The sequence below is a fragment of the Bacillus rossius genome, chromosome 14 (genome assembly GCF_032445375.1).
Source record: "Bacillus rossius redtenbacheri isolate Brsri chromosome 14, Brsri_v3, whole genome shotgun sequence".
NCBI classification, from domain to species: Eukaryota; Metazoa; Arthropoda; class Insecta; order Phasmatodea; family Bacillidae; genus Bacillus; species Bacillus rossius.
In genome coordinates, this window is record NC_086341.1 from 4,382,368 (window position 1) to 4,408,901 (window position 26,534).

Consider the following 26,534-nt stretch of genomic DNA (forward strand, 5'->3'; position numbering starts at 1 on the left):
AGCAGTCCGCCACGTCACTTGCCCGCCTGCAGTGCGGCAGACGTAGCCTAACGGCGCAGTTCATGGCGCTTTACACGCACTGCTGAGCTATTTTAATCAAACAATTCATACGTACAACGCCACTGACGGCCGAGTATGGGCACGACGCTCCAACGCCATCCATTTTCAGGGCTAGTTGCTTCAGGCAGGTTAGTTGTTACACACTCCTCAGCGGATTCCGACATCTATGGCCACCGTCCTGCTATCTTAAGGGGGCCGCCTCGTCAGGGGTGTATGTGTGTTAGTGAGGCGGGATGAAGTGCGACGCTCGCTGGTGCTTCCAGCGCGGTATAGCCTCTAAGCGCAAGTCTCTGAACTGGCGCGCATTTGTCTCGTCGTCACAGGATAACTGTGAAATCTGAGCAGGGACTGTAACATTATATGGCGGAGAAATGAAGATAAAGGTGTTATGCAAGCCCCTTAAGTGCTTTCAAGAATCTGTACTGATTGTTTTATGCCTAAAAATTACTCTGAAAACACGCGTTTGAGGCATTTTAACGCTTCTAAAAATACAGTTTAAAAACTTAACCCGAAATTAAAAGTACTTTTCGGCCCTCAGCTAACTCTTAAATGCTATTCGTAAACAGGCCCCACTCGGATATCTAGAGTAGTTTTGAAATCGCGTTGTTTTTCCTGAAGCTCTGCACACCGTATGTGTGCCCAGGTAGGCGGGCCCCTTAAGCAACCAACGCCTTTCATGGTCTCCCATGAGCGTCGATTCAGGCGTTTGGAAAAGTGGCCCACTTGTCACTCGAGACCCGTCTACGGCTTCACTGCCTCAAGATATTCATTAAAAATCCAGCACAGGCTGATTGTTTAAGAAAAGTGAATGTTATTTTTTTTTATCACCCAAAATAATGGAAAACTCGCACATGGGTCGCAGTACATGTTATCGGCGTGAATCGCGCGACCCGTACGCTGGTAAGTACGATGCGTACTCGTGAGACACCCCCCCCCCCCCCCAACCTCATGAACAAATGACGCGGCTCTGCGCGAAGGAGCCCGCCTCTCACTTGTCGGAGCCGAGGAGCCTGTAGACGCGGCTCTTGTCGACGATCTCCTGCGTCACCTCGCCGTTCTTGAAGCTGCGGCCCTGCACGCCGTGCTTGTGGAACGCCAGCACGCTGTCCGGCAGGCACACTGCAACACGGCACAACACGGCGTGGAGGCGCGGGACGCCGACACAACACGTCACAGCAGGCAAGAGAAACAGGAACGAGACTAAAGAAAAACTAAAACAAGTAAGGGGAGAAAAAATGATTTACTAGGCACTAGGGATCTGCACGTACATTCGAAAATTTTTTTGATACTTATTAAAATTTGAATATTCCATATTCCTGAATAATTTTATATTCAATTTTTACATTTCAAATAAATACTTTGATACACCAAGAGGAACATAATCTCAAAAAAAAAAAAAAGAATAAAACTAAAAAAAATAAATAATTATATGTGATTATATTTGAAAGTTATTAATTATATGTACTGTATTATTTGTATATTATCAGCTGGATCAAGAAAACAATTTTCAAACTTAAATTCTACTGGTTTAAGGAAATGATAGTTTGTTAGAATAGGTATGTGCGATTTTTATACTCGTTGCACACGTCAAATATATAGAGAGTTTTGAGAAAAATACTGTTGAACCTACAGTAAAACCTTTTTGTTGCGACCCCATTTATTGCGACCACCTCTCTATTACAACCCGATTTCGAGGAACCGTGAAAAAATTGCCGAAAATCCGAAGATAAACAGACAGAAAATAAGTTTCTTGTGGTGAGTAACGTGTTGCTGCGTTTCTCTTGCCGAGTGCTTCCTGTCGACCGCTGTCAGCGCTTAACAACCCCCATTCCACGTCCCTTTGTCGGCAGGGTGCAGATAAAGGTTTTTGTGGCAACGTGTTTACGTTTAGCTTATTGCGAGTGTCTAGTGTGGTACGCAGTTAAGGCAAAGCTACCTGCTGGATTTCTCTTGATTTTGATTACTATCGGTTGACAATACACAGCGACCGACTGGATGCACGCCCGCCTCGACTTGTTTTAACTGCCGCAGCGATGTTTATTTTGACAGCTCAAGCAATTAATTTTTCCCGTGGGTTGATAGAAAAAGGTCGCTTCACCCAGCATAAAAAAAAAGGCTACGCCACTTATTCCCCGCGCAGGAAACACACTGGCTGCCGTCTGTCTACCCCGCATTTATCTTTCTTCTAACATTCCACGTTCTCCTCTCGCGCGAGCAATAACTAGGGCCACGATTATATGGTGAATAGCGAAATCGCGAAATTTTCCGCGAATTTATATGGAAAATGCGAAAAAAGCGATTTTTAAGAAAAACCGCTAAATAACACCGAAATTACACAATACAAGTCTCTTATATTTTAATGTGAAAAGCTTAATAGTCAAGACTTGCCCGGGTCCTGGTTGATAAGCTGGAAAAATTTCCTGCCTTGCATTTCTACATGCTTCCTCTAATCAGCTTTAGGGCGCCGTCTGGTCAGCGTGTGTGTTAGTGAAGCGGGATGATAAGATCGACGCTCAATGGTAGTTCTAGCGCGGTAAAACCTCTAAGTGCAAGGCTTCTGAACTGGCGCGCAGTCATCTCGTTCCCGTCAGATAACAGTGAAATTTGAGCGGTGACCATAACATTATATGGCGGAAAAATAAAGATAAAGGTGTAATGCATTTCCCTATGATACTTTCAAGAAATTTGTAACGGGTTTTTTACACCTAAAACTTCGAAAACATGTCTTTTAGCCATTTTATCTCAAAAGAACCATTAACAAATTCTTAAATGCTTTTCGTAAACAGACTCCAGTCGGATATATAGTATAGTTTGGAAATTGCGTAGGTTTTTCGTGGCTGTGCGCGGCACACGACTGTAGTTGCCATGCGTCACGCGCCGAGAATGTTGTCCGGCAGGAAGGGCGAGTATAGTTCATTTGCGGCAAAAATGAATACTTTTACGGCCCTGCTAAATTTTTCCATTAAATAAATTTTGAAGTTTCAGTGATTTTCCTTCAGAAATAATGTTGTGTAACTAACAAACAATTTGTATCAAAACAATTAACGGTAAATGGCTGTCGCGGGGGCCCTTAAAAATTTTTCATTTTACCAGAACTGGACTATACAAACCTGGCTTTAGTCGCACACAGTTTGGTGAAGGTGAGGAAGGATGTTGACAGTTTCACATGCCAAAGGACGTTGAAGTAGGAGGGGGAGAGAGACACGATGGTTTGTATGCCTGGGAGGGATGAACCTTGAAGTCTAGACAAGGGAAGGAGAGGTAAGCCGTATGACGTCATGCATCCGCCGCCTGTGCTGCCGCCAGCCTGTCTAGACGATATTCCCGCGCTCCCACTTACGTTGCACAAGCTACTGCTGCCGTATTTTTAAAGGAAATGTCCCATTATTTTTTTGTTATTCTCACATGAACATTATTGGAAATATTAAAGCCGACACAAAAAATACGCTGTGTGTTAAAGTTAACAGATTTTAATAATCTTTCATTTTGTTTTGTTTTAAATTTTTTTTCTTCTGATTTTCACATTTTGGTCAAAATGTCCAATTTTTTGACGGTTCTCGAGAATGTATTCGTAAAATCACTGCTTCGTTAAATCCGGGGTTCGTGACATCGGGGTTCTAGTGTATTTAACTACGGCAAGCAAGAAATCGTACATGTAATCTAACCAGTAAAAATAAACTGTCTATTGACATATTTTCTTTAGAGGTGGCCTGTAGGGCGACGGACTTGTCATGAAGGTTTAAAGCACAGCCGTCTAGCATTGTGAGTGACAGCATCCTGCCATTGTATGGCTGGTTTCTTAGCGAGTAGCGGTTTGGGAAAAGGGGTTGGGGGGGGGGGGGGGGGTTGGGGGTTGAAATCAACTGAAAATTTCGGAAAACATCTATTACGACCCCCCCTCTATTCCGACCCTATTCCTGGGAACCGTGAGGGGTCGTTTCAGAGAGGTTTGACTGTAGTCAGGTCCAGTACAATGAACTAGACTTTCGAGCAGATTTGAGCGGAAGTTACTCACTCGTCTCAAATTTTTGAGTCTCGGCCCATGTCTAATATGTATTAGCGTTCCTTTGGCGCTTGGTGTTTAATGCATTAAAGACTTAAAAGTATAAAATATTAGGACAACTGTACTGGATTTGCCTATATGAGTATTTTGAAGATGTGATAGTGAAGTGGAATGTTATCTATTCCAGTGGTTACCATATTTTGTTTATTCTTTCTGCAATATTTTATCACCAAGTTATTGTAATAGTGTGTGCACACCGAGTGGTGGGAGTCGTCCAAGTCAGCTTGCTATCGACCGGCCGACACTCAAAACACACCGGACATCGAGCGTGATCGACTCACCGATGGACTGAACGGCAAAGTCGAACTGCAGCTGGGAAACCTGCTTCCTGCCCGTCCTCAGCCGGCCTTGTGGAGTGACGATCTTCACGACGTCTGGAACACAGCATCTCAGCCGTGAGGCCCTGGACCACGAGTCTACAGTCAAACCTTCAGTAACACAAACCCGATGGGACCACTGTTTGGTCACTTTGCGATAACCAGATCTGTGTCAACCAAACCATGTTACAAAATTTAATCACAATTTTCATACCATTTTTAAAATAAAAATTATAACAAAGTTAAAACTTGCACACAATTTTACACCACAGCAAATGTAATTTTTCTTTAGGGATTGTTAAATAAAATTATATGATTGGCTATGCCAGGAGCTCAAAAAAAAATATTTTCTACTGTATCACACATAAAAAGGATATCATTTTGGAAGAATAAAATGACCAAGCATTTTCTCCCAACCAACAATGAATCTAAGCAATAGCATCAGTATTATTTTAGCTGAAAATTCACATTGTTTCTTTAAATTATTCTGGGATGTTTCTATTAACCATCCTTTACTACTTGTGACTGTTTACTCTTGGAAAAAAAAAAAACACTCTGTATTACATAATAACCAAAATTTTGTATAAAATATATTACTTAATAATAATAGATCCTTTGTAATTTCTAGTGTCTGTGAAACCCCTTTGTATTAATGATAGTTTAGCATTAACAGAGTTTTTATTAATGTGAGTTTCACATACGTACTTGCATTATAGCTTAATAAAACTTGGCTTCCGACCTTATTTGGACTTAAATGAGATGAATTTATTTAACCATTCAAAGTTTTTACTGCAAATATTTCTTACAAACATAGTAGAAGTTAATTTAAAATTACTAGGTATTATAAAATTAAACATAATATATTATGTGTAGCAGTAAGAGATGTAAATAGCTTCTGAAATATAAACACACTAACCAAATCAAATTTTTAGGGATGTGCGAGTACCCAATATTTTCGGGTACGGTTTGAATCCACAAATACCCGAACCCGGAATCGTTGTACATAGATGGATTCGAACAGTATTACGAATATTCACAAAAGTTATAAATTAATTTAATACGGCTCAAAAATACTAGCAGTGAAAAATAAAATTAGGCTACTATTACTTAAGTATTTATAATATGATGTATCAACGAAAGATATGTTAATTAAATAATTAACACAGTGACATTAAAAGAATTTCGAGATTTTGAGAGCTTAAACTATAATTACGAATTTCAACGTATAGCAAACTATAAACTAAAAACAATTACATACCTACAAGAAAAAAAGTCTTGGCTATTATTTATTGGAGAAAAAATGGTTTTGTTTGCTGAAACGTTTATAAAACTGAGATTTCCCTGTGGCGTGCAGTTTATTACGATTGAGTTGGAGAATCGAATATGTTTTGGTTTTCATATTTTAAAGTGTTAATTATTAAGTTTACATAATTATAAACATTTCAATCTCAGTGTAATAAATAATTGCCAGTAGTTACAGTTAGAAAAAAGAGAACACACATTATTTTTAAATTAATCAGTTATTTTTAATTAATCTGTGCTTAATATTCGGAATCAGATTCATATCTCAAATATTGCCGGGGATTCGAATCGGATTCGAACCGAACTGAAAATCAAGGATTCGCACATCCCTACAAAATTTTTAAATATTTTTTTTTATGTTTATGCAGGCATATGATGGCACACTTCCTTAAAGAGTTTTGCGATCTCTCACGATCAATCACTACCTCACAGTGGATCGTCCACAGCACTGATACTTGACACTCACTGTCATGGCAGACCAGGATGGCGTCCTTCTCCAGTTGCGTCACGTTGATGATGTTGATGTTCTCCCGCCTCGGCACCACCGTCGCTGCAAACAGACGAGCCACCACGCTGAGCTCTCGCAACGCTCTTCGCAACGATACAGTTCTCACAAGCAAACCAAATCTGCATTCACAGGGAAAACACAATTTTTTTTTTCATTTACCTTCTTTTTACCATTTTCTTTAGGTCCCCATTTACAAGACATGAAATGTAATGCAATAATTTCCCTCGTATTATACACACAAAAGTAGGTACTTTCTTTCCGCTGCTTACAACGTAAAACTGGTTTTTATTTACATCCCACATTGTCTGTCACAGATAAAAATTACGTCTTGGTTTCCCTCCATGTTAAAATTATGATCAAAATCGTTTAGTGGGAAGTTAAGTTACTTCGTGAATCTTCTATTCACCGAGTGCAAAGAACGAGTGGTCTACACGAAAATGGAGAGTTTCATATTTTAGTCACCACTACAGCGATAGTGGTTACAGACAGAAGTTTTGTTCTTTACTATGGAAGAACGCAGCGGAAACTTCACAGCTACAAGTTGTTCATGAGAATCAACCGTTTTTAAGTGGTTTTATGAGTTTTATGAGTGCTCTAAAGACAAACACTAACTGCCAGACAAACTCACAACCGTCGTTTTCGGGCGACGCCACTTGGCAGATTGACTCAAGAGACGTCCTACAAAATCTCCCTAGCGGTAAAAATTGGTTCATTCTGGTACATGATGCGCAATATTATGATTCCAGTTATTTTTGTGTCCCTGCTCGTATATTAGTAGGCTATTTATTATACAGTTAATTTTTCTTTAATGTAAATTATTTGCTGAAGAAGAAATACAGGAAATGAGTTATATACATACACACACACACACACTCATACATACATATAAAACAGAGGTGCCCACCCCCCCCTCCCAAACACTATGACTCACCCCCCCAACCTAATGATGCGCCCACCCCCCCCTAAATTTTTTTATGCCATTTTCTCAATGATTTACTCAATTATTTTATATTATTATACTTTTTTAGTATTATATTTTATCACATTTTGCATTAATTAAAACTGATTTTCTAATAATAATTTTGGTCATATCAGGTAATATTTCCATCCTGAACCGACAGATGCCAAACTGCTTTTGTTGAGGAAAGTGCGGGGTTGCCAATTTGATTTACAAGATCCCTTTCAATTATCAAAGCACCAGAAACGTATTTTCACATTATAAGCTATAATTATGTAAATAATATATACATTTTTCTCGTCTTTTAACCACCCCCCCCTGAAATTTTAATGACGCAGTCTGCGTCGTTACCCCCCCTTGTGGGCACCCCTGTATAAAAGATGTATTTTGGAGTTTTCTCTCAATTTACATTTTTTTTGGTTCCTCTGAAAAGTAGAACACTGCAGTGGGTTAGTTATTTATATATAAAATAGTTACTTTCGTAAAATTTTATTTGGTAATTAAAAATTTACATCTGTTTAATAATATAGAAAATTGGTTTAAGTTATTTCAGTATTTTGAAAAAGTAAAATATTTGAATAAGTTTTATTTAAAAAAAAAATTGACAGTAGAGTAAGTATTCAATTTTTGATATCATGTTGATGTGGCTAAAGGCTTTCAGAAAAAAACATTGGGCACTCAACATTGCCAATAGATTTTTTATTTACACAAATAGAATTGTAATAATAAGACATTTATAAATCTAAAACAATGCCAACACCACAAAAAAAAATATTTTAACTACATAAACAATAAAAAAATTATTTTAATTTTTTTCACTGCGAATAAAGTTATGTAGGTTCAATAGTCCTAACATAAGTTTCTAAAATTGGGATTTAGTTGAAAACTGGTTGAAATATAAATCCTCAAAACATCAACTGAAACTGATCTCAAACGGTGATTTCCGGAGGAGCGTGTAGGCTCGCACAGGGTGTCCACAAGGAAAAAAAAATATTTGGTACCAACTTAGGCGAGAAAAAAGTACTAGATTTGAAAAAAAAAAGTACTAAATTATAATTTGTTATTGTTTTTTTAACAATTTAGGAAGTTATTATGACATTGCAATGCTCTAACTTAAATATATCACATCAAACACACACACAAACATACATTCCATAGTTTTTAAAAATAATTACGCTTAATAATAAAACATATTGGAGTTACTGTAATAACGTTATATTAAAGAAAAAAGTACTAGATCTGTACTTGACCACTAAAAAACTTGTACTAGATCTAGTACGAAAGTACAGTAGAACCCTGTTATAACGTTCCTGCATATAATGTTTTCCTGCTTATAATGTCATATTTTTAAAGTCCCAATATTTCCCCCATAAGGACAAAGTATTTATTTCCTGCATATAACGTTCATAAATAGTGTAATTTCCTGCTTATAATGTTTGCTTTCTAACATTCAATAAATGGGAAAAAAATGTTTTAAAACCAAACTATTCCAACACTCTTCTCTTCCTTGCCATTCCAGTGGGTATTCAGATGCACGTACATAGTCCTACGATATTTAAGTTACCAACCATTGAGCGAGGGCATAACTAAAAGTGTTTTCTATTGCTTACAAATAATTTTTTTTTTTTTCATTCATACGTAGGAATCCCATGATTAAACATTTTTAGGTGCCGAAGGAGTAGACGTTCTCACTCTTAATGTTGTCGTCATGAATCGTGAGACAATTTTACAAAAAAAAAAATGTGTGGCAGTGTACCTTTAAAGACAAACAAAACTTAACCAGGGAACAAGACGAAGTTGAAAAATTTTTTTGGCTTGTTTCAGAAAATTCATGTATAAAGTATACTATCTATGGTTTTTAACATTGAAGTTGTTTACATAGCTTGGTGAGTCCATTGGTACAAAGCTCGAACATTGTTAAGAGCTAAGTTGAGATCAGGGCCGGCGCGTCCACACAGGCGAACCAGGCGACCGCCCAGGGTGCCAAGTAGCTGGGGGCGGCGCAGCACGACACATAACAGCTGATATAATATGTTTAACGATTATTGAAACCAGATGAAAATGGATTTTTGTAACAGTTTGGAATGTTTATATTGATATAAGTAATTATTTAAAGTCCACGCTGGCCTATTTATTATTTGTAATAAGTAAAAAAGTAAAAAAAAAAAAAAAAAAAACACAAGCCTGCTTACATTTGATTGTTGACAAAATCTTAGGCTTACGTGATGTATTTTGAGGCAACGAAAATTTTTTTTGTGGTGTTCGGTGGTGTTGGGGGGGGGGGGGGGGGCATTAAGTATTTACTCCTAGGGCGCCAATTTACCTTGCACCGGCCCTGGTTGAGATTTCCTGCTTATAATGTTTTTTTTTCTTGTGCTCCCTTGAAAAAAACATTATAACAGGGTCCTACTGTACTGACCGCGGACGCCCCGGGCTCACACGCGGGAGGAGGATTCGCTCACCCGTGCCGTCCACGGACACCCTGTCTCTCGCTCACCCGTGCCGTCCATGTCGTCCAGCTCGTCGCTGTGGAACCAGCTCGAGCCGGAGTTCATGTTGACGAGGTCCAGGCGCAGGCGGTTCTCCTCGTAGGCCTGCTTCACGCTCACGCACACCACGGGGTACTCCAGCTCCGGCGTGATCACCATCTCGAACACGTGCAGCGGCGACGGCAGCAGGCACTCGAAGTGCTGCGGGCACACGCGGGGCGCACGTCACGGCCAGGGGCTTAGCCAGGGGGGAGGGGGGTGTTAGGGGTTCAAACCCCCCTTATTTAAATTTCTTATTCATCACTCAAACAAAATAAAATTTTTACCATTGCAATATTTAAATTTAAGTACCGAAAAATTGCTAAAAAAAAGCACTATTTAACACCTTAAAATCCACAAATTTTCCCGGGGGGAAGGACCCCTGGACCCCTCCGCTTTAATACGGGGGAGGAGGAGGGGGTGGCATGCTTCTTAACACCCCCCCCCCATACACAAATCCCTCGTTACGCCACTGTTCACAGCCCCTGGAACCGACCCTTCGCGCGGTTGACTGCGACCGCAGGCGAACAGGGGCGAGGGAAAAAAAAATACGAAGGATCTAACGACACAAGACGTCAGCGAGTGTGTGTGTGTGTGTGTGTGTGTGTGTGTGTGTGTGTATATATATATATATATATATATATATATATATATATATATAAAAAATATATATTTTCAAAGCAGTCACGAGGACCGCCGACAGAAATGAAAACCTTTTCTGCAATTTTTACAAAAAAATATCATCACACAAAACATTTGTTTTATCACGTTTGTAAAATAACTCATAAAATACACATTGCATAGTAATTGTAGGTAGGTATTAAAAAAAATAAAAAAAAATTATATTCTTAATTTTTAGGTTATATTGCTACAAAGACACCGTTTTCTTCGTTATTAAAACCATACATCCATATGAGAATATTAATATATTTTATACTCACTTTTTACTGCACAGTAATCGTATACTTAAGATTTAAAAGTGCAATAAGTTATACTAATAGGAACAGACATAGTGTTATCGTTAACATGTAACGTGACCATGTCTATGAGACTTACATGAATTTACTCCCTATCCAAACCTTCCCATAGAAGTTTTCACTTCAAATTATTCAATATTCTTGTAAATAATTTGATATTTGACCAATAGAGACAGTATTTTGCTTTTAAAACACTTTTCTTGAAGTTATACTTCTTTACGTGAACTATGAAAAAATTATGAGAGTGAATTTTTAAGAAGTGTGCACCCCATTCAATAAAATTTTCCTTGGATAAAAAACAAGAAAAGCTACATATGTAAAAATAAAAATTAATTATATATGCATTTTAAAATATTATACTTTAGTGATTGATAAGACAGTACTACAAAATATATTTAAAAAAACGCCTTAAATAAATACGCATGCACTTAAAATATATATGGTTGCATCTCATAAAGTACCTCAAATTTGGGTACTATGTATTTATTACTTTTAGGGATACCTATATTTTCAAATCCCTATGTGACAGTTTAAATTTAATAACAATTCAGCATTAAGTACTCATTATTATTAAGAACCAAAATTTATGAGGTTTATCAGTTACGTTAAAAAAAAAAAACCCTTCACTGTAAGAATCATATACACATTTACTGTTTTTGTCATTACCAATGCATTACCAATGTATGTGTATATATGTGTGTGTGTGTATATATGTGTGTGTGTATATGTGTGTGTGTATATGTGTGTGTGTATACACACACACATATATACACATACACACATATAAACATATGTGTATATACATACAAACATACATACATACATATACCGTATTTACTCGCATATAGGTCGCCATCGCATATAGGTCGCACCCATAATTTGAGGTCTTGAATTAGGTATTTAAGATTCCCCCCATATAGATCGCACCGGTAATTTAATGCCGCGAACGGCCGGCGCGCCGTGCACGAAAGAGTTAACAGGAACTATAAAACTCCGCTACTACGAGAGCTGATAATGGCGTGATAAATTGTTGTAACAACAAGTATTCGTAATAACCGAATATAGAAAATTGAAGTCAAGTTAGATTCCTGACTTCTTAAAATGTCTTAATTGTAGACTATAACACGAAAACAATGCTTTGTATTGAAAAAATGCATAGACAAAAAGTTGTAGTAAATTTAATTACGAATAAAAAAGGCCTGTTATGATTTTTTATATCTACAGTGGTTTTCGTTATAGGTTCCGATAAATACTCACGCTAAGTGAATTCACGTCACGCGAGTTCGGCTATGCTAGCCGGCTGGTTGTTATTTTCGTTCAAAACGTGGCGAAGGAACTTGTGTGGATCAGGAAGAAAACATTCGGCTATAAACGAAAGATATAAGAACAATGCTATCCTCAAATGCTGTGACTTGTTTTTGGAGTAGATAATCACAGCGACAGACCGACAGGATGCGCTCCCGCTCTTGCCGCCAGCGATGTTTATTTTGACAGCTCAAGCAATTATCTTTTCCACGACCCTTCACAGTGTAAAAAAAAAACACGTTCGAATGCGGATGGAAAAGTAACTATGCAGTAAAATAAATATATTTACGGCCCTGCTAAATTTTTCTATTCAATAAAATTCGAGGTATTAGTGATTTTTCAGCAGAAACTGCTGTGTGACTAATAAACAAATGGTATCATAATAACTTAAACTTATAAAGTATTTATTAACGGCGAAGGACAGTTGTATAAGCCCATAAAAATATTTATTTTACCGAGAATGGACTATACAACCTGGCTTTTGCCGCACGCGGTGTGGGAGGGGAAGAGGATGCTGACAGTTTCTCACGCAGGTTGAAATAAGGGAGGGAATGTGTTGAAATGTTAGTTGGAAAAGGGGGGGGAGGGTGTTTTTACATGGTTTGTGACTCTGGGAGGGATGAGCCTTGAAGAATTAGCAGGGGATGGGAGAGGTAAGCGTCGCGTCACGTCACGTATGACGTCAAGCCGCCGCTACCGCCAGCCTGGCCGGACGAGTTTCTTATGCTCTCGCAGAAGCTACCACAGTGGCTTTTCGTGCGGGTGGGTAAGATAACATGACAGCTGAGACGGCTTTTCGTGCGATAGTGGACGCGCCGAGCTCGGCTAGACACTGCCGCGTGGACAGTCTAGAGGGGTGGTATCTATTTTTAGCCGTCTTTTGTATGCCTGCCTGCTTACAGTACAGCTCTCGCCAAGATAAACGTGAATACATAGCGCCCAACAAAATGTAACGGACTTGTTTTTCAGCAGATTTTACTTGAATTTTCGATTTTCTCTGCTCAAATTTTTCACGGTTTCTCAAAAAACGGTCGTATAAACGGAATGGACGCATCAGAGAGGGGTCGCATCGGCGGGATTCTACTGTATTGCAAAAAAATTAAAAAAAAATTTTCTTCACATATAGGTCGCACTTCATTTTTTCCCCATCAAATCTGGTAAAATTGCCGCGACCTATATGCGAGTAAATACGGTATATATCGAACAAATGACTAACCTAAAAAGTGAACGTTGGTATAAGACAACTCATGTGGTATGCTAAGGCAAAAATTCCTAAGGAAACGAATATTCGTTGTGTCTGAGCGTTGGTATTCGAGGTCGAACTGAACACATACGGCGACGGCACGGACCCACCTTGAGCAGCATGAACTTGTTGAGCGGGTCGTACCACTGCATGATGAAGATGCCACCCGGCACGGCGCCGCACAGGTACTTGTAGCCGTTGTACGGGTTGCGCCCCACGCAGCACCGCACGCAGCCCTTGGTGTCGGGCACCTTGGTGGTGAGCGCGAACTTGCGCGGCACCAGCCGCTCCGGGATGCGGTTCACGTGCAGCGAGAACCTGTGCGTCTGCTTCGACTGCAGCGCCAGGAGGTCGTGCCGGTACAGCTGCGGCGTCTTGCCTGCGGGCACCCCGTCTCCGCCTCACGACAAGCACACACCGTCACAGGCCAGCTTACGGCCCGTGGCAAAGAACCATCCAGCGTTCACCCGGAGAGACTTTGGGGAACCACAGAGAAACCAAAATCAAAATGCCCAGAGCAGTACTGCATTGGAGGACATGCCGACCATAGGACGTTGGACTGTGAAGACCTTTCACTGTAATTACTTGTTAGTTAAAAAAAAAAAAATTAATTATAATTGAAATTCAAGTGGTGGTTCATTTCAATGAAACATTCAGAATCCAATCGAAAATTTTGACGATTCTTAAATAAGGATACGATTCTTTAAACTTGGTCCTTATTCCCGACTCTCGAAGGCAAGGTAGAGATGCGAGAAAGAAAAATCGAGAGTAGAGAGAAAGGAAAAGATAGAAGGGTAGAGAGAGAGAGAAAAATAGGGAGAGAGAGGGAGAGAAAGAGAGAAGAAGAGAAATAGTGAGAAAGCGGGAAAGAAAAGAAAGAGAGAAAGAGGGAGAGAAAGAGAGTGAAAGAATGAGACAGAGGGAGAGAAAGAGTGAGAAAGAGGGAGAGAAAGAAAGAAAAAGAGGGAGAGTAAGAGAGAGAAAGATGAGAAAGAGGGAGAGAGAGGGAGAGAAAGTAAGAAAGAGGGAGAGAGAGGGAGAGAGAGAGGGAGAGAAAGCGACAGAAAGAGTGAGAAAGAGGGAGAGAAAGAAAGAGAAAAAGAGGGAGAGAAAGAAAGAGAAAAAGAGGGAGAGAAAGAAAGAGAAAAAGAGGGAGAGAAAGAGAGTGAGAAAGAGGGAGAGAAAGAGAGTGAGAAAGAGGGAGAGAGAGGGAGTGAAAGAGGGAGAGAAAGAGGGAGAGAAAGAGGGAGAGAAAGAGGGAGAGAAAGAGGGAGAGAAAGAGGGAGAGAAAGAGGGAGAGAGAGAGGGAGAGAAAGAGGGAGAGAGAGAGGGAGAGGGAGAGAAAGAGGGAGAGAGAGAGGGAGAGAGAAAGAGAGGGAGAGAAAGAGGGAGAGAAAGAGTGAGAGAGAAAGAGAGAGAAAGAGTGAGAGAGAAAGAGAGAAAAAGAGAGAGAAAGAGAGAAAAAGAGGGAGAGAGGGAGAGAGGGAGAGAGAGAGAGAGAGAAAGAGGGAGAGGTGCGCGCGGTCACGTACCCGACAGGGACATGAGCACGTCCTTGATGACGTACAGCCAGACGGTGCGGCGGGGGTAGAGCTGGTCGATCGCGGCGTCGTGAAGCTCGTTCAGGTTCAGGTTGTAGATGCCCTCCTCAGCGCCTATGAGGATGTGCTGGTCGCGGGTGTCCGGGTGGATCCAGCTGGCCGTGCAGTGTATCCTCAGCGGGCAGCCGTTGAACACCTGCGTCCGAGCACGGTCCGCCCCGTCACCAGCTGTCTGGTCATTGCCACTTGTAGGATCGGTAATCATAATGTTACGAAACATAAACCAGCCACGTCTTTGTAATAGCACTCGACTTGCGGTGAAGAAATTAATGAACAACGTCATCGAAGCCACAATTTTAAAAGGGAAGTATAAAGGCGAAGACGTTTTGATTGCATGCATCCCTAAGATTCCGAACGACATGCCATTCGACTTTAAACAGTTACAATTTCCAGTGCGGCTAGCATTTGCAATGTCAATTAATAAATCGCAAGGGCAGTCGTTAAGTGTTTGTGGCATTAATCTTGAAAATCCATGTTTTTCACATGGCCAACTGTATGTCGCCTGTTCCCGTGTCGGACAACCATCAGCATTATTTATTTACGCACCAGGAAATAAAACTAACAATGTTGTGTATTAACAAGCATTACAATAAACAATATGTTATAGAGATAATAAAAAATTACAAACATATACAATATCAAAATATACAACAGTAGAAATAATTACTAATAGTATAGTATTCCAGTTTGAATTGAATGCCCTTATTGTCCAAAATTATCTCTAGAACCATTCAACCCAAGCAGTTTATTTGAATTTTATATCCCAACCATTTAATATGATCACTAATTATATTCACTTTATAAGTTCAATGTTAAACATTAAAACACATTTTTTTTAGATTAAAGACGAGATACAAACAATTAAAATATATTTAAAATGATTTTTGTACATAAAATCTAATCACAACGCTGGAAATTTGCGAACTGTACTGGACATGGATAAAGCGTTGTTTGCAGCCACGTCGGGAACCATAAAACATAAAAATACACACGTTTATCAGGTACACGATATCAGTGTTTACTAAGGAGTTTTTTTTAAGGATTCTTAGCGAATTTTAGGACTTTTAAGGGTCCTTAAGATGATTTAAGACAAATTAAGAGCTGTTTAAGGCTGGCGAGGACGGTATTTACGGAGCTCACCTTGGAGAAGCAGGCGAAGGGTCCTTGGAGGAGTTAAGACAAACTAAGAGCTGTTTAAGGCTGGCGAGGACGGTATTTACGGATCTCACCTTGGAGAAGCAGGCGAAGGGTCTTTGGAGGAGTTAAGACAGACTAAGAGCTGTTTAAGGCTGTCGAGGACGGGACTGACCTTGGAGAAGCAGGCGCCCATGTGCACCTTGGGCGTGGGGGGCAGGCCGTTGCTGATGGGGCGCGGCGGGGTGTGCCTCTTCTTCTCCCGGCGCCGCGGCGGGACGGGAGGCGTGTCGCTGAGCAGGTCCGGCTGCTCCGCCCCCGACTCCGCCCCGTCCCCTGCGAGCACCCGTCCTCCCCCGTCAGGGCCGGTGCAAGGTCAATTGGCACCCTAGGCGTAAAACCTTAATGCCCCCCCCCCCCCCCCCCCACCCCAACCGGACAACCCAAAAAAAAATTTCCCTTGCCTCAAAATACATCACGTAAGCCTAAGATTTTGTCAACGTTCAAATGTAAGCAGGCTTGTGTTTTTTTTTTTTTACTTTTTTACTTATTACAAAATCACAAACAGGTCACCGTGGACTTTAAATAATTACTTATATCAATATAAGCATTCCAAACTGTTTACAAAAATCCATTTTCATCTAGTTTCAATAATCGTTAAAACATATTATATCAATTGTTATGTGTCGTGTTGCGCCGCCCCCAGCTACTTGGCGCCCTGGGCAGTCGCCTAGTTCGCCCGTATGGACGCGCCAGGCCCTGTTCCCCGTGTCACCCCGTTTAACATCATTTTAGCTATTTCACATTAGTTTGTACAGTTAGGTAAAATTTCCACACATCTCAGTTCTTTCCTTTGATTCATTTCCTTACAATTCAAGCATTCAATCATTGAAATTGGATTCTATTAAAGTACACTTATTTTGTCATAAATGGGTTCTTTTGATGCTGTCCCATGCAATTTTACTTCATTCTATTTATTTAATTACATTTGGGTACAAATCATTTAATTTATATTGTATCAAGTGATTTTATTTGTTATATTTAGGTTTCCGACTCATTTCGGTATACGTGGATGTATTTAATTTACATGTGTATCGTTTCAGATTATTTCGGTAATTTCACATTAATATTCCAATTAGGTAACATTTCCACACATTTCAGTTCGTTCCTTATATATAAATTTCGTTACAACGTTGAGAAATGCCGGCCGCAAGGTCGGAATATGTCTGTCACCCCGCCCTAGCACCTCGGCCTACGACACCCACGAACAAGTGCCCCTGGTGTCGTCTTCTGGTCGAGGCTTCCCAACCGCTGGTCTGCCGCCGGGCCTCTAATGGTGTGTCGCAAGACTCTGGTACATATGCGAGCACTCAGTAGCAATTTTAATTTAAAAAAAAAAAATTATTGAATACTACAGTAGAGTAATACAGAACTGTCGAGAATGATTTCCGGGATTCTGAACTGTTAATTTAAAATAAATATTTAACGGATAACAAATGTGTAACATCTTAAAATGTCCAGAAAAGTTTGAAGTTTTAGACCTAGCCGAACTGAAATTGGTTGTCGGCAAAACAAACTGAGCCTTCTGTCGAATGGTCCGCACCCTGCCACGCAGAAGGTGACAAGGGTGGTCTTGCAGTAAACACTCCCGCTCCCCGCGCATGCGGCTTTTTAAACCACACGGTCGCACAAGGCCACCGAAATATTTAACTCCTTTCTGAGAATATACATTAAAATATTAAAAACATTGTTATTATCTTTGAAAGATTTGTGCAATGTGAGTGCTAAGCAATGGCGTATGTCCAAAAGCCTAAATCAAGTAAAAACATTGTGTAAGCTGATAAAATAATGAAACTAATGAAGTGAGGATCGCTGTAGCAACTGCCACTGTAATTGTGGACATGAAACAGAAAAAAAAATATGGCTAACGTTTCTGAACATTTTTTAGTTGCCACAGATATGTATCCATAAAATAACTTGTTTACAATAACAGTTTATAATTTGGCAATCATTCTCAATGAACCTGTATTGGCTTCATTTTTTATTATAAAGGTTCGAAAATTTTAATAACCACAGTAAAAAATCAATGTGAAAATAATGGCGAATAAAAATTGCATAAAAAATTATTTATGGTTAGGCTGCATTGATATAAAAAAGATTGGGAAGATTGGTCTATTTACTGTACCTCTACACTTTCATGAGGCACTGCTGAATGTATACTAGCGGGTTACCCAATATGCATTCCTTTATACAACTTTTTTTTTTTGGATTTGGGCTTTATATCTTACCAGCAAACGAGGACATAGGAAGACGCTGAGACATGATGGAAGGAGTGGATATTGGGAAGGAAAATTTGTGATGGGTAGCCTGTTTTCATTTTAAAAATTATTGAATATTCTTAGAAGCATAAACCCATCAAATATATTGCAGTACATGGTAGGACAGGTAAGCAAAAAAAAACCTTTAAACAATCAGTGTCCCCACAAGCAAGAAGCATGTTGAAATTTACAAACGTGAGACATTACTTCGTGAGCTTGACCTATGTACCAAGAACCATACATATATGTGCAAAATTGTCATGTCACACCACAAAAACTTGAAAAATACATAAACATACACAATACAGATAAAATTTTGACAAGTACTTCCTGGATCTCGACCCCATTACCAATACGTAGCACAGAATTAACCCGTCAAGAAGACCATTACATACTAAACTTTTCGGCATGCAACACTCATCAATCGACTAGACTCTGCACAACATGCCGTGTGGTGGACAGCATGTTGCTCAGCTGTCCACGGTCACTACTAGTTGACCAACGTTAAAGACACACTAAGCAACATCAAACAAACGTCACACGATCAAACACTACAAAAAAAAAAAAGGTGGTCAGCAAGAGACGGAAACTGTACGGGGGTTCAAGGTACACCTGAAGGTTAAGTCACGAAAACTTTCGCGCGGCAGCGGCGCGGTTAACTGGTATCAGGGACAAGCTTGTTCGCTCGGCTCTGAAGGTCTCCGCAGCCTCGCCGGAGCCAGTATCTCCGCGCGCGGCCGCACGCCTCGGCGCGGAAGGGGGGAGGGGGGGAAGACTCACCGTTCATGCAGGTCTCCTTGTCGCGCGCGCTATCGCTCAGAGAGCGCTGCCGCTGGCCGTTTAGCGTCAACGTCGCAGCCAGCCCCAATATTTCGTCCACCGAGCTATGCCGCCGGGGGGAGTTGCCGCACCCTGCCGCCAACACACACACACACACGCTCGCTCCGGCGACCAATCTCCCGGCACCAAACAACACTGGACCTCCCGCCCTTCCTCCGACATGCGTGAGGCAGCAAAACTGGGTGCCATCTTGTTGGACGTCAAGTGGCAACCGTGGATCGTAAAAAGACCCGCCTACACGCACGACACTTTGGGTGGTCCGTGTACTCATCCTAATGCGAATGACGATACACTTGTCGCGGGAAAAACACTGCCCTTTCTACAATCGCGATGTCCGAATCTATTGATTGTTAAAATTAGTCTGTCACCAGAGCACAGTAAATACAGAGTGCCAAAATAAATGTGTTCCAATTTTAAAAGAAAAATTTTAATCATGCATTGCCAAATAATAATGCAGCCAAGTTTTGAAATATTCATTTTAACTTGTGAAAGTTGAGAGAGTTCAACAATGTTTAATCATTCCTTTCTGTTTAAGATCACACTTTTGAAATGGGAACCGGAAACAGCAAACATCTTGAGTGTTCTTCATCTTCTACGCTGAGTTATGTATTCGGACCAAGTAGATTCGGACCATTGTCTCAACCATCCATGACGGTCAGAGGGTCCCGTGGACCGATCAGTGTCCGCCGGACACAGTTTTGGACATTGCTACTGTAGACGGGGCTTAAGAACTTACACCCTACATAATAACCAGAATGTGATAAACCGGTTATAATCCATTTTAGCAACAAGCATTTTCACTAAAAATTTAGCAGATGCATGCCCAAAAAGAAAAGAAGCAACAGTATTTTTTTTTTGTCACAATAAGGCCAACTGAAGCATTTTCATTACTTACTAGTTTTTTTTATTTATTATGAATTCTGTTGAAAAATTTACCTGTCATAATGTAAAAATGAGTTACTAATAACAATTGTAAAATAATAAAAAAAATTGTAATAAATTTTTCCGATCTACCTAGTACAAACATTTTTTTTGTAAAAACTTCATGCTGAATACATTACATGAATTGTTTTTGAAAGATTTGTGCAATGGGAGTGCATGACTTGATGTAAACTTTTGGACATACGCCATTGCTAAGCACATGTATGTCTGTAGAAGAAAACTACAAAAACCCAAACGACAAAAAACACAAATTAAGCAAAAATTGCTGTTGTCAACAGGATATATACACAACATAATATTCCATAACAGGAATATGGTTTTTTTTTTTGGTTCTATTAGTCCACTTTTCTTTGTTTTTTTCTTTGTTTGTTGACCATATTCCTGTTATGGAATATTATGTGGTGTATATATCCTGTTGACAACAGCAATTTTGCTTGATTTGTGTTTTTTTTTTGGGTTTTTTGTAGTTTTCTTCTACAGACATACATGTGCTCAGCAATGGTGTATGTCCAAAAGCTTACATCAAGTCACATTACATTAATTGGATTTAATATATTAAATATTACCAAAATGCTGATTAATTTCATGATAGTAGTTGCATTTGGGTGGATTAATGGTGTGTCAACATGCTTTTAGGTGTTATTTCGGTTTGATCGCAATTCACCAACGTTATCATGACCACAGAAATATGACGACGTGAAAGACAGTAGTGAACACAGCGTGTGTCTGAGTCACCACCGGCCACTGAAAGGGCTGGCGTGCAGCGAAACGGGAAGCCGACCGAGCGTGCTGGGCAGCGCCGTGCCGTCGCTCATGCGCGGTGCTGGCGGGGCGAAGCAGTGCAGGCGGGCAGGCCACGGACCAGGGAACGAGGGAGGGGAGGGAAATGCAACAGGCTGAAACGCTTCCCCCCGCCCCTAGAGGCGTCGGCCAAGCAGCACGGGTGGGAAGGTCCATTCTGACGTGTTTACTGCCACAGCCAGAGGCGCAACAACTAAATTTCCAAGGGGGCGGGGGGGGGGGGGGGGGCAATATACTTTTTTTTATAAAGAATCATCGATCCCCCCATATTGAAGCCGTGGGGGGGGGGGGGGGTCCTTCCCCCGGGAAAATTTGTATTTCAAGGTGGAAAATGGTGCTATTTAAGCAGTTTTATTATTTAAAAATTGATTACACAGCACTTTCTTTGCCCCCGTTTGCTCCCACTACAAAGGTTTCAGAGGGAGGGGGGGGGGGGGCAAAATACCCTTGTCTCTCCCTGTTCTTGCGCCCCTGGCCACAGCGGTCCATAAACTGTGAACCCATTTGTAGAGGCCTGAGAGAAATCGGACGAAAAATACTTATATGGCTATGTTTGCCGAACAAACTTCAACCTAAGAATATTTGGGAAATTTGTAAATTATTTCTCGGAAGAAAAATTAAAGCAAAAAGAAAACTATATGTTACCACAGAAAGCTTGTCCCTGGTACAGTGTGTTATTTTTTTTTAACGGAAAAAACCCAACAGTTAATATGTATTTAAATATGGTGTTTCTCTGTGACACCACTCTGCTTTGTTCATAAAAAATACAGAGAGGTGGTCTCGGCATGTCAACCACAAATCTGAGCTACACATTTAACTACATACTTCTGAATGTCCTTGAACTAGAAAACACGTTTTCACGTTTTCAGATAGTTGTACTGCGCCCCGCATAAGCGTTTTACCACAAACAAGCACAAACAAGCACAAGATAGTGAAAGAAAGGTTCTACATGAAAAGAAAGCAAAGCACAAAAACCAACAAACATCCCAATAATGATACATTTGCTACTAAAAAGAACTAATAAAGGGTTTACATTTCAATGGAAACTTTCAAGAGACTCGATTAATAACTACTTCTGAAATATTCTACTGACTTGGTGCATCTACTATGAATTACCTCAAAATTATTAAAAACCACTGATATGAGGGTTGCGTAAAGCATGGTTTTACTGATTTAAATTAAGCTAATTTTTTTTAAAAATAGTTTGATACCACCATTTTTAGCTTTTTAACTATAAAAAAATATAATTTAAATTTTAAGTTTTTGTCCAACAGCCAAATAATGCACCAAAACTCTGTACAACTAAAAACATGGGGTGCTTGATATCATTTGTCTTAAAATTTCAGTAGTAACAATATGATTTTTAATAGATTTTCTATCACTAATTTTAGGATATAGTCAATACGAAAATTTTAAGTCATTATAAAAATAAAAGAAAAGAGCTGAGCACCCCACACTTTTAGTTATAGAGTTGTGGTTCATTATTTGGCTATTGGACAAAAAACTTCAATTAAAAACTTATTTTATAAAATTTTAGTTCATTTAACGATAAAGGTGGTTTTTTTTTCCAACTATAAGTTTATTTTATTCTTTTTAGTATCACAATAAAATAAAAATACTGAATATGAGTAACTGAAACAAATTACAAATACTAAATATTAGTGATTAGTTCACGTAATCTAGTCATTTCAGCTTGCGTATCAACATTACATTGAACTTTACTTGTTATCTTATAGCAATCAAGTTCTTCTACTTGGAAACCATTCAGTGACTTTAGCGACTAAGAGCCTGTCTCCAGCAGCAAAGAGACGAGATTCCAAATAAACAACTGCATAATCTACAGTGCAGCCTTGCGTTTTATGCACGGTAGATGCCCAACTCAGTATTAATGGCAACATACACCTTTCAGCAGTATCATAGCTGAATTTCACTGGAAACCGAATGGCCATTGGTTTAATTAATGTACATCATCTGTGCCAAAATCAACATGGACTGATAGAACGTCCTTATCGTACACTTGATTACGCCGGAAGAGTGGCCAGATAATTTCAGATATAGGACCCATATTGTCATTAATGAACCCCGGGCACAATTCCCACCATAAACCAACCTCAGAAACACCCACACATATATATATATATATATAATTTATACATAAATAAATATACATAAATAAATATACATACATAAATATATTTTTGAAATTTAGGGGCATTTACCCCCCTCCCCCTTAAGAGGGGGAGAAAGTCAAACCCTAGACACATTTTTCACAACCCGACCTTGGAAACAACACTAAATCAAAAAGAATATATTTTTAAAGTTTTCGAAATTTAGGGGCATTACTCCCCACCCCCAAGGGGGAGAAAGACGAAGCCCAGGCACATTTTCCACCAAAACCCGACCTATTGGATTGGAAACATTCAAAAACGAACAAGCAACGAGTTTTAAAATTTTTGAAATTTTTGAAATGTTGGGTATTAGCCCCCCCCCCCCCCCCCCCTTCCCCTCAGGGTTACAGTCGACCCTGGGGCAAATTCCCATCATGCCCCGATCTCATGGATACACAAAAAGCATGGTTATTACCCATAGCTCGATATTAGTGGTTTTTTGACATTTCGACCCCCCACCCACTTTCCCTTAACACTAAAAGGTCTTAAGTTATCAAAACATTGTATTATCCGAGGTTCTATATACGTATGTAAAATTTCAACACATTTGGATGTCGAAAAGTGGGTAAAAATTGAATAGAAAGATTTTTAATTACACAGTCCATTCATAAATACACACAGGTGAAGCTAATAAAAGCGTGGTAATACGAATTAAAAATATTATACTATAGTTTCTCTTTTCAAAACAAATAATAAATTTATTCTGGTGGTTCTGCAAAGAAAAATGTAAACGGGAAAGAATTATATGCTTATTATGTGGCATAAAGAAGTTTTACAACTTTCAGAAGTCACGTTACAGTTAATTTCTACTGAATTATTTTACAATCAAGACTGGCTTTCACTCAATTAGCATACTTAATGGTATTTTTCATATTTAAGAATGCAAGAATCTAGTGTTCTTTTCTGTATTCTAAGTTGCAAAATTCAAGTATTTTATATCAATTACATAACTGACTTAGTATTGGAGATAATGAAATTCTTGCTACTCCAATAATTACAGGGCATTCCTTCTCCATCACACACAATATGCACTACAAAAAACTACAGCCAACAAAACTTTGCAGGAGTAGGGTAACTATGCTGGTATGAAAAATTCATGCTTTTTACCAGAAAATATTATCACATGCTTTAAAAATAACAAACATTATTTAAACGAACTAATACAAATGTAGTAATTGATTCACAATGCATAAAAACCACCATGAATTCATGTTGTGAGAAAACTACCTTAGACATGAGCAGTGTCGTAAATATACCTAACAATGTCAACAAAGAGCTAACTAATACTTTGCTCTTGACTTACAAACAAAAATACTTACCTAAATATCTTGCAAACAGGTGCAGAAACCATCTCAAATAAACCATACATCTCAGCTGAGAGAAACTCGCAACATAACATCTCTCCAATAAGATGGAATCCACCAGAGCCAGAAACCTGCCATGTATCTATGAATTTTTTTGCAGTAAAATACTGTTCAACCAGTTCAATATCATAAAAATAGTTGTCTTTTATGTTCCTTAGAAGTGATAGTTGTCTAGTTCACGAAAGAAAACGGGGGTGTGATTGGTGGCTCGGTGAAGTGGTGGAAATGCAGCAACCGTCCATGTGGCATGGTTTCTCGTAGAATCAGTTTCCTGTCTTTCACATGCCCCGACAAATGCTGCTGAGTTATTTTGAAAATGCCTTTCTGCCCAATGTATCGTTTCAACTTTCACACGAAAGAATGATTGCCCTAAAAATTATATGTTTGGAAATTCACAGTACAATTTTTACTGGGGCTTTGTTTCTTGTCAAAGACTAGGGACAATGGTTTAGGGATTTACTTACAGGTCCATTTCATTTTTAACACATGAGATATTGGTGTTATTGTTTTTAACTTTATGTGCTATCTTTTTTTTTTTGTTGTAAAATTAGTGTATTAGTATTCAACCGATATGAAACTGAAATATTTCGATATATTATTTCACCAAAACAGTCCACTTTTACTGACACACGATACACTTATACAATAAATTCATTAGTAATAACCGTAGAGCCAAGATTTTATGGTGTTATGAAAAAGGACTTTTCGTCATTAAGAATTGTGGATTTCGTCTTTATCGTCATAAAAAATTAAAACACATGTAATAACATGTACACACCTAGCAGAGCTGCCTTGATCAAATGCTTCAATAATTCGTGGTTAGAGACTTAAAATATGCACATTAAACAATACTATGTTGAGAGTACATAAAAAATTAACAACTAAAATATTCAGTATTCTTATGCAGGTAAGTACTGTTCCTGAGTTCAGGAGAGAGTCTAAATTAATTAAAATAGAAACTACAGTTAAACTTTTGTTCTATAAATGCAATACAATTAAGCTCAGGAAAAAGCCACCATTGTCAGCATTTCAGCATTCTCTGGTTTTAGAGATCTTCTTCTGTCACTTACAACTACAGAATACTTAGAAAAAGATCTTTCTGAGTCCACATTCGTTGCAGGTATCCATATTAACTTTAAAGCAGCAGCTGCAAATTCAGGATAATCCGCTTTCATTTTACATAGTATGTCCACCATGTCTATGTAGTTCACATGCGGTTTCTTCTGCTCTTGGGAAACCAGGTTTTGGAGTGTTATGTAGCCTGTCGCTACAGAGGTCTTCTGCAACTTGCAAAGGAAAGGTAGGTTCCCAATATGTTTCTGGAATTCTTTTTCCTCCACACGAATGTTTCCTACATTTTGAGGATTCATTAGAGCGCTGATTCCCAGAAATAGTTGACGAGATGGATCAGTGTTCACCAGATCAATCAGTTTTATAAGACTGAGTTTAAAAGTGTTCTTGAACTGCTCTTTAAGGGCTGCAGAGTTGACAGTTTTCATTTCAGCCAAAATGTCTTCAACATTTTCAGGAAATATTCCCTTAGCCAAGACATCAAGAGTAGTTTGCAGTTTACTCAATTTTGTGCACAACTGATGAGCAGTAGGATACTTTGTTCCTTCAAGAAAATTAATTAGCTCTACAAAGGTGTTACAGTTTTGAGCCACAAATGTAAGAGTGGCCTCAAGACATTGTAACTCTTCCTTCTGGAGTCCCTTGATATATTTAACACCAGAGTTATCTTCGCTAAGCTGCTCAAAGAATTCCACAATGTCGTGCAGATGGAGTGCGAGGTATGATACAGATTCAAACCATGTGTTCCAACGTGTAACAACTGGCATGGGGAATAACTTGACCAGAGCCTTGTTTTCTCCATGTTTCTGGAGAAGAAATTGAAGGTATGCATGCCTCCTCTTTCTGGTGTTAAGAAAGGCCATCTTTACCTTACAAACGAAGAGGTTCAGTTCTTCCAAGTTGTTTTGCCAGATCTGCCCAACAATGTTTACTTTGTGGGCCCAACATTGTATGTGGTACATGTGGTCACCAAATACACCTTCAAGGGTGCCAGCAGATTTTGTCATGTACCTGGCACTATCTGTAACATACGC

General features: G+C 39.3%; 1 protein-coding gene across 14 annotated transcripts in view; it reads right to left on the reverse strand.

The window, feature by feature from the left end:
* The window catches only part of LOC134539050 (mitogen-activated protein kinase kinase kinase kinase 5-like), an 83,174-nt gene that overhangs the window by 10,621 nt on the left and 46,019 nt on the right, over window positions 1-26,534 (reverse strand). For 8 of the 14 annotated variants that reach the window (XM_063380748.1, XM_063380756.1, XM_063380747.1 and 5 more), the window contains 8 exons: window positions 19,095-19,226; window positions 16,172-16,332; window positions 14,794-14,998; window positions 13,372-13,640; window positions 9,706-9,898; window positions 6,209-6,292; window positions 4,405-4,497; window positions 1,053-1,179 (listed from right to left, as the gene is read on the reverse strand). In XM_063380748.1, coding sequence (XP_063236818.1) covers window positions 1,053-1,179; window positions 4,405-4,497; window positions 6,209-6,292; window positions 9,706-9,898; window positions 13,372-13,640; window positions 14,794-14,998; window positions 16,172-16,332; window positions 19,095-19,226 — 1,264 coding nt within the window. The remainder of the gene's footprint in view (window positions 1-1,052; window positions 1,180-4,404; window positions 4,498-6,208; window positions 6,293-9,705; window positions 9,899-13,371; window positions 13,641-14,793; window positions 14,999-16,171; window positions 16,333-19,094; window positions 19,227-26,534) is intronic. The other 6 variants (XM_063380759.1, XM_063380757.1, XM_063380758.1 and 3 more) reach the window with 1 other exon arrangement.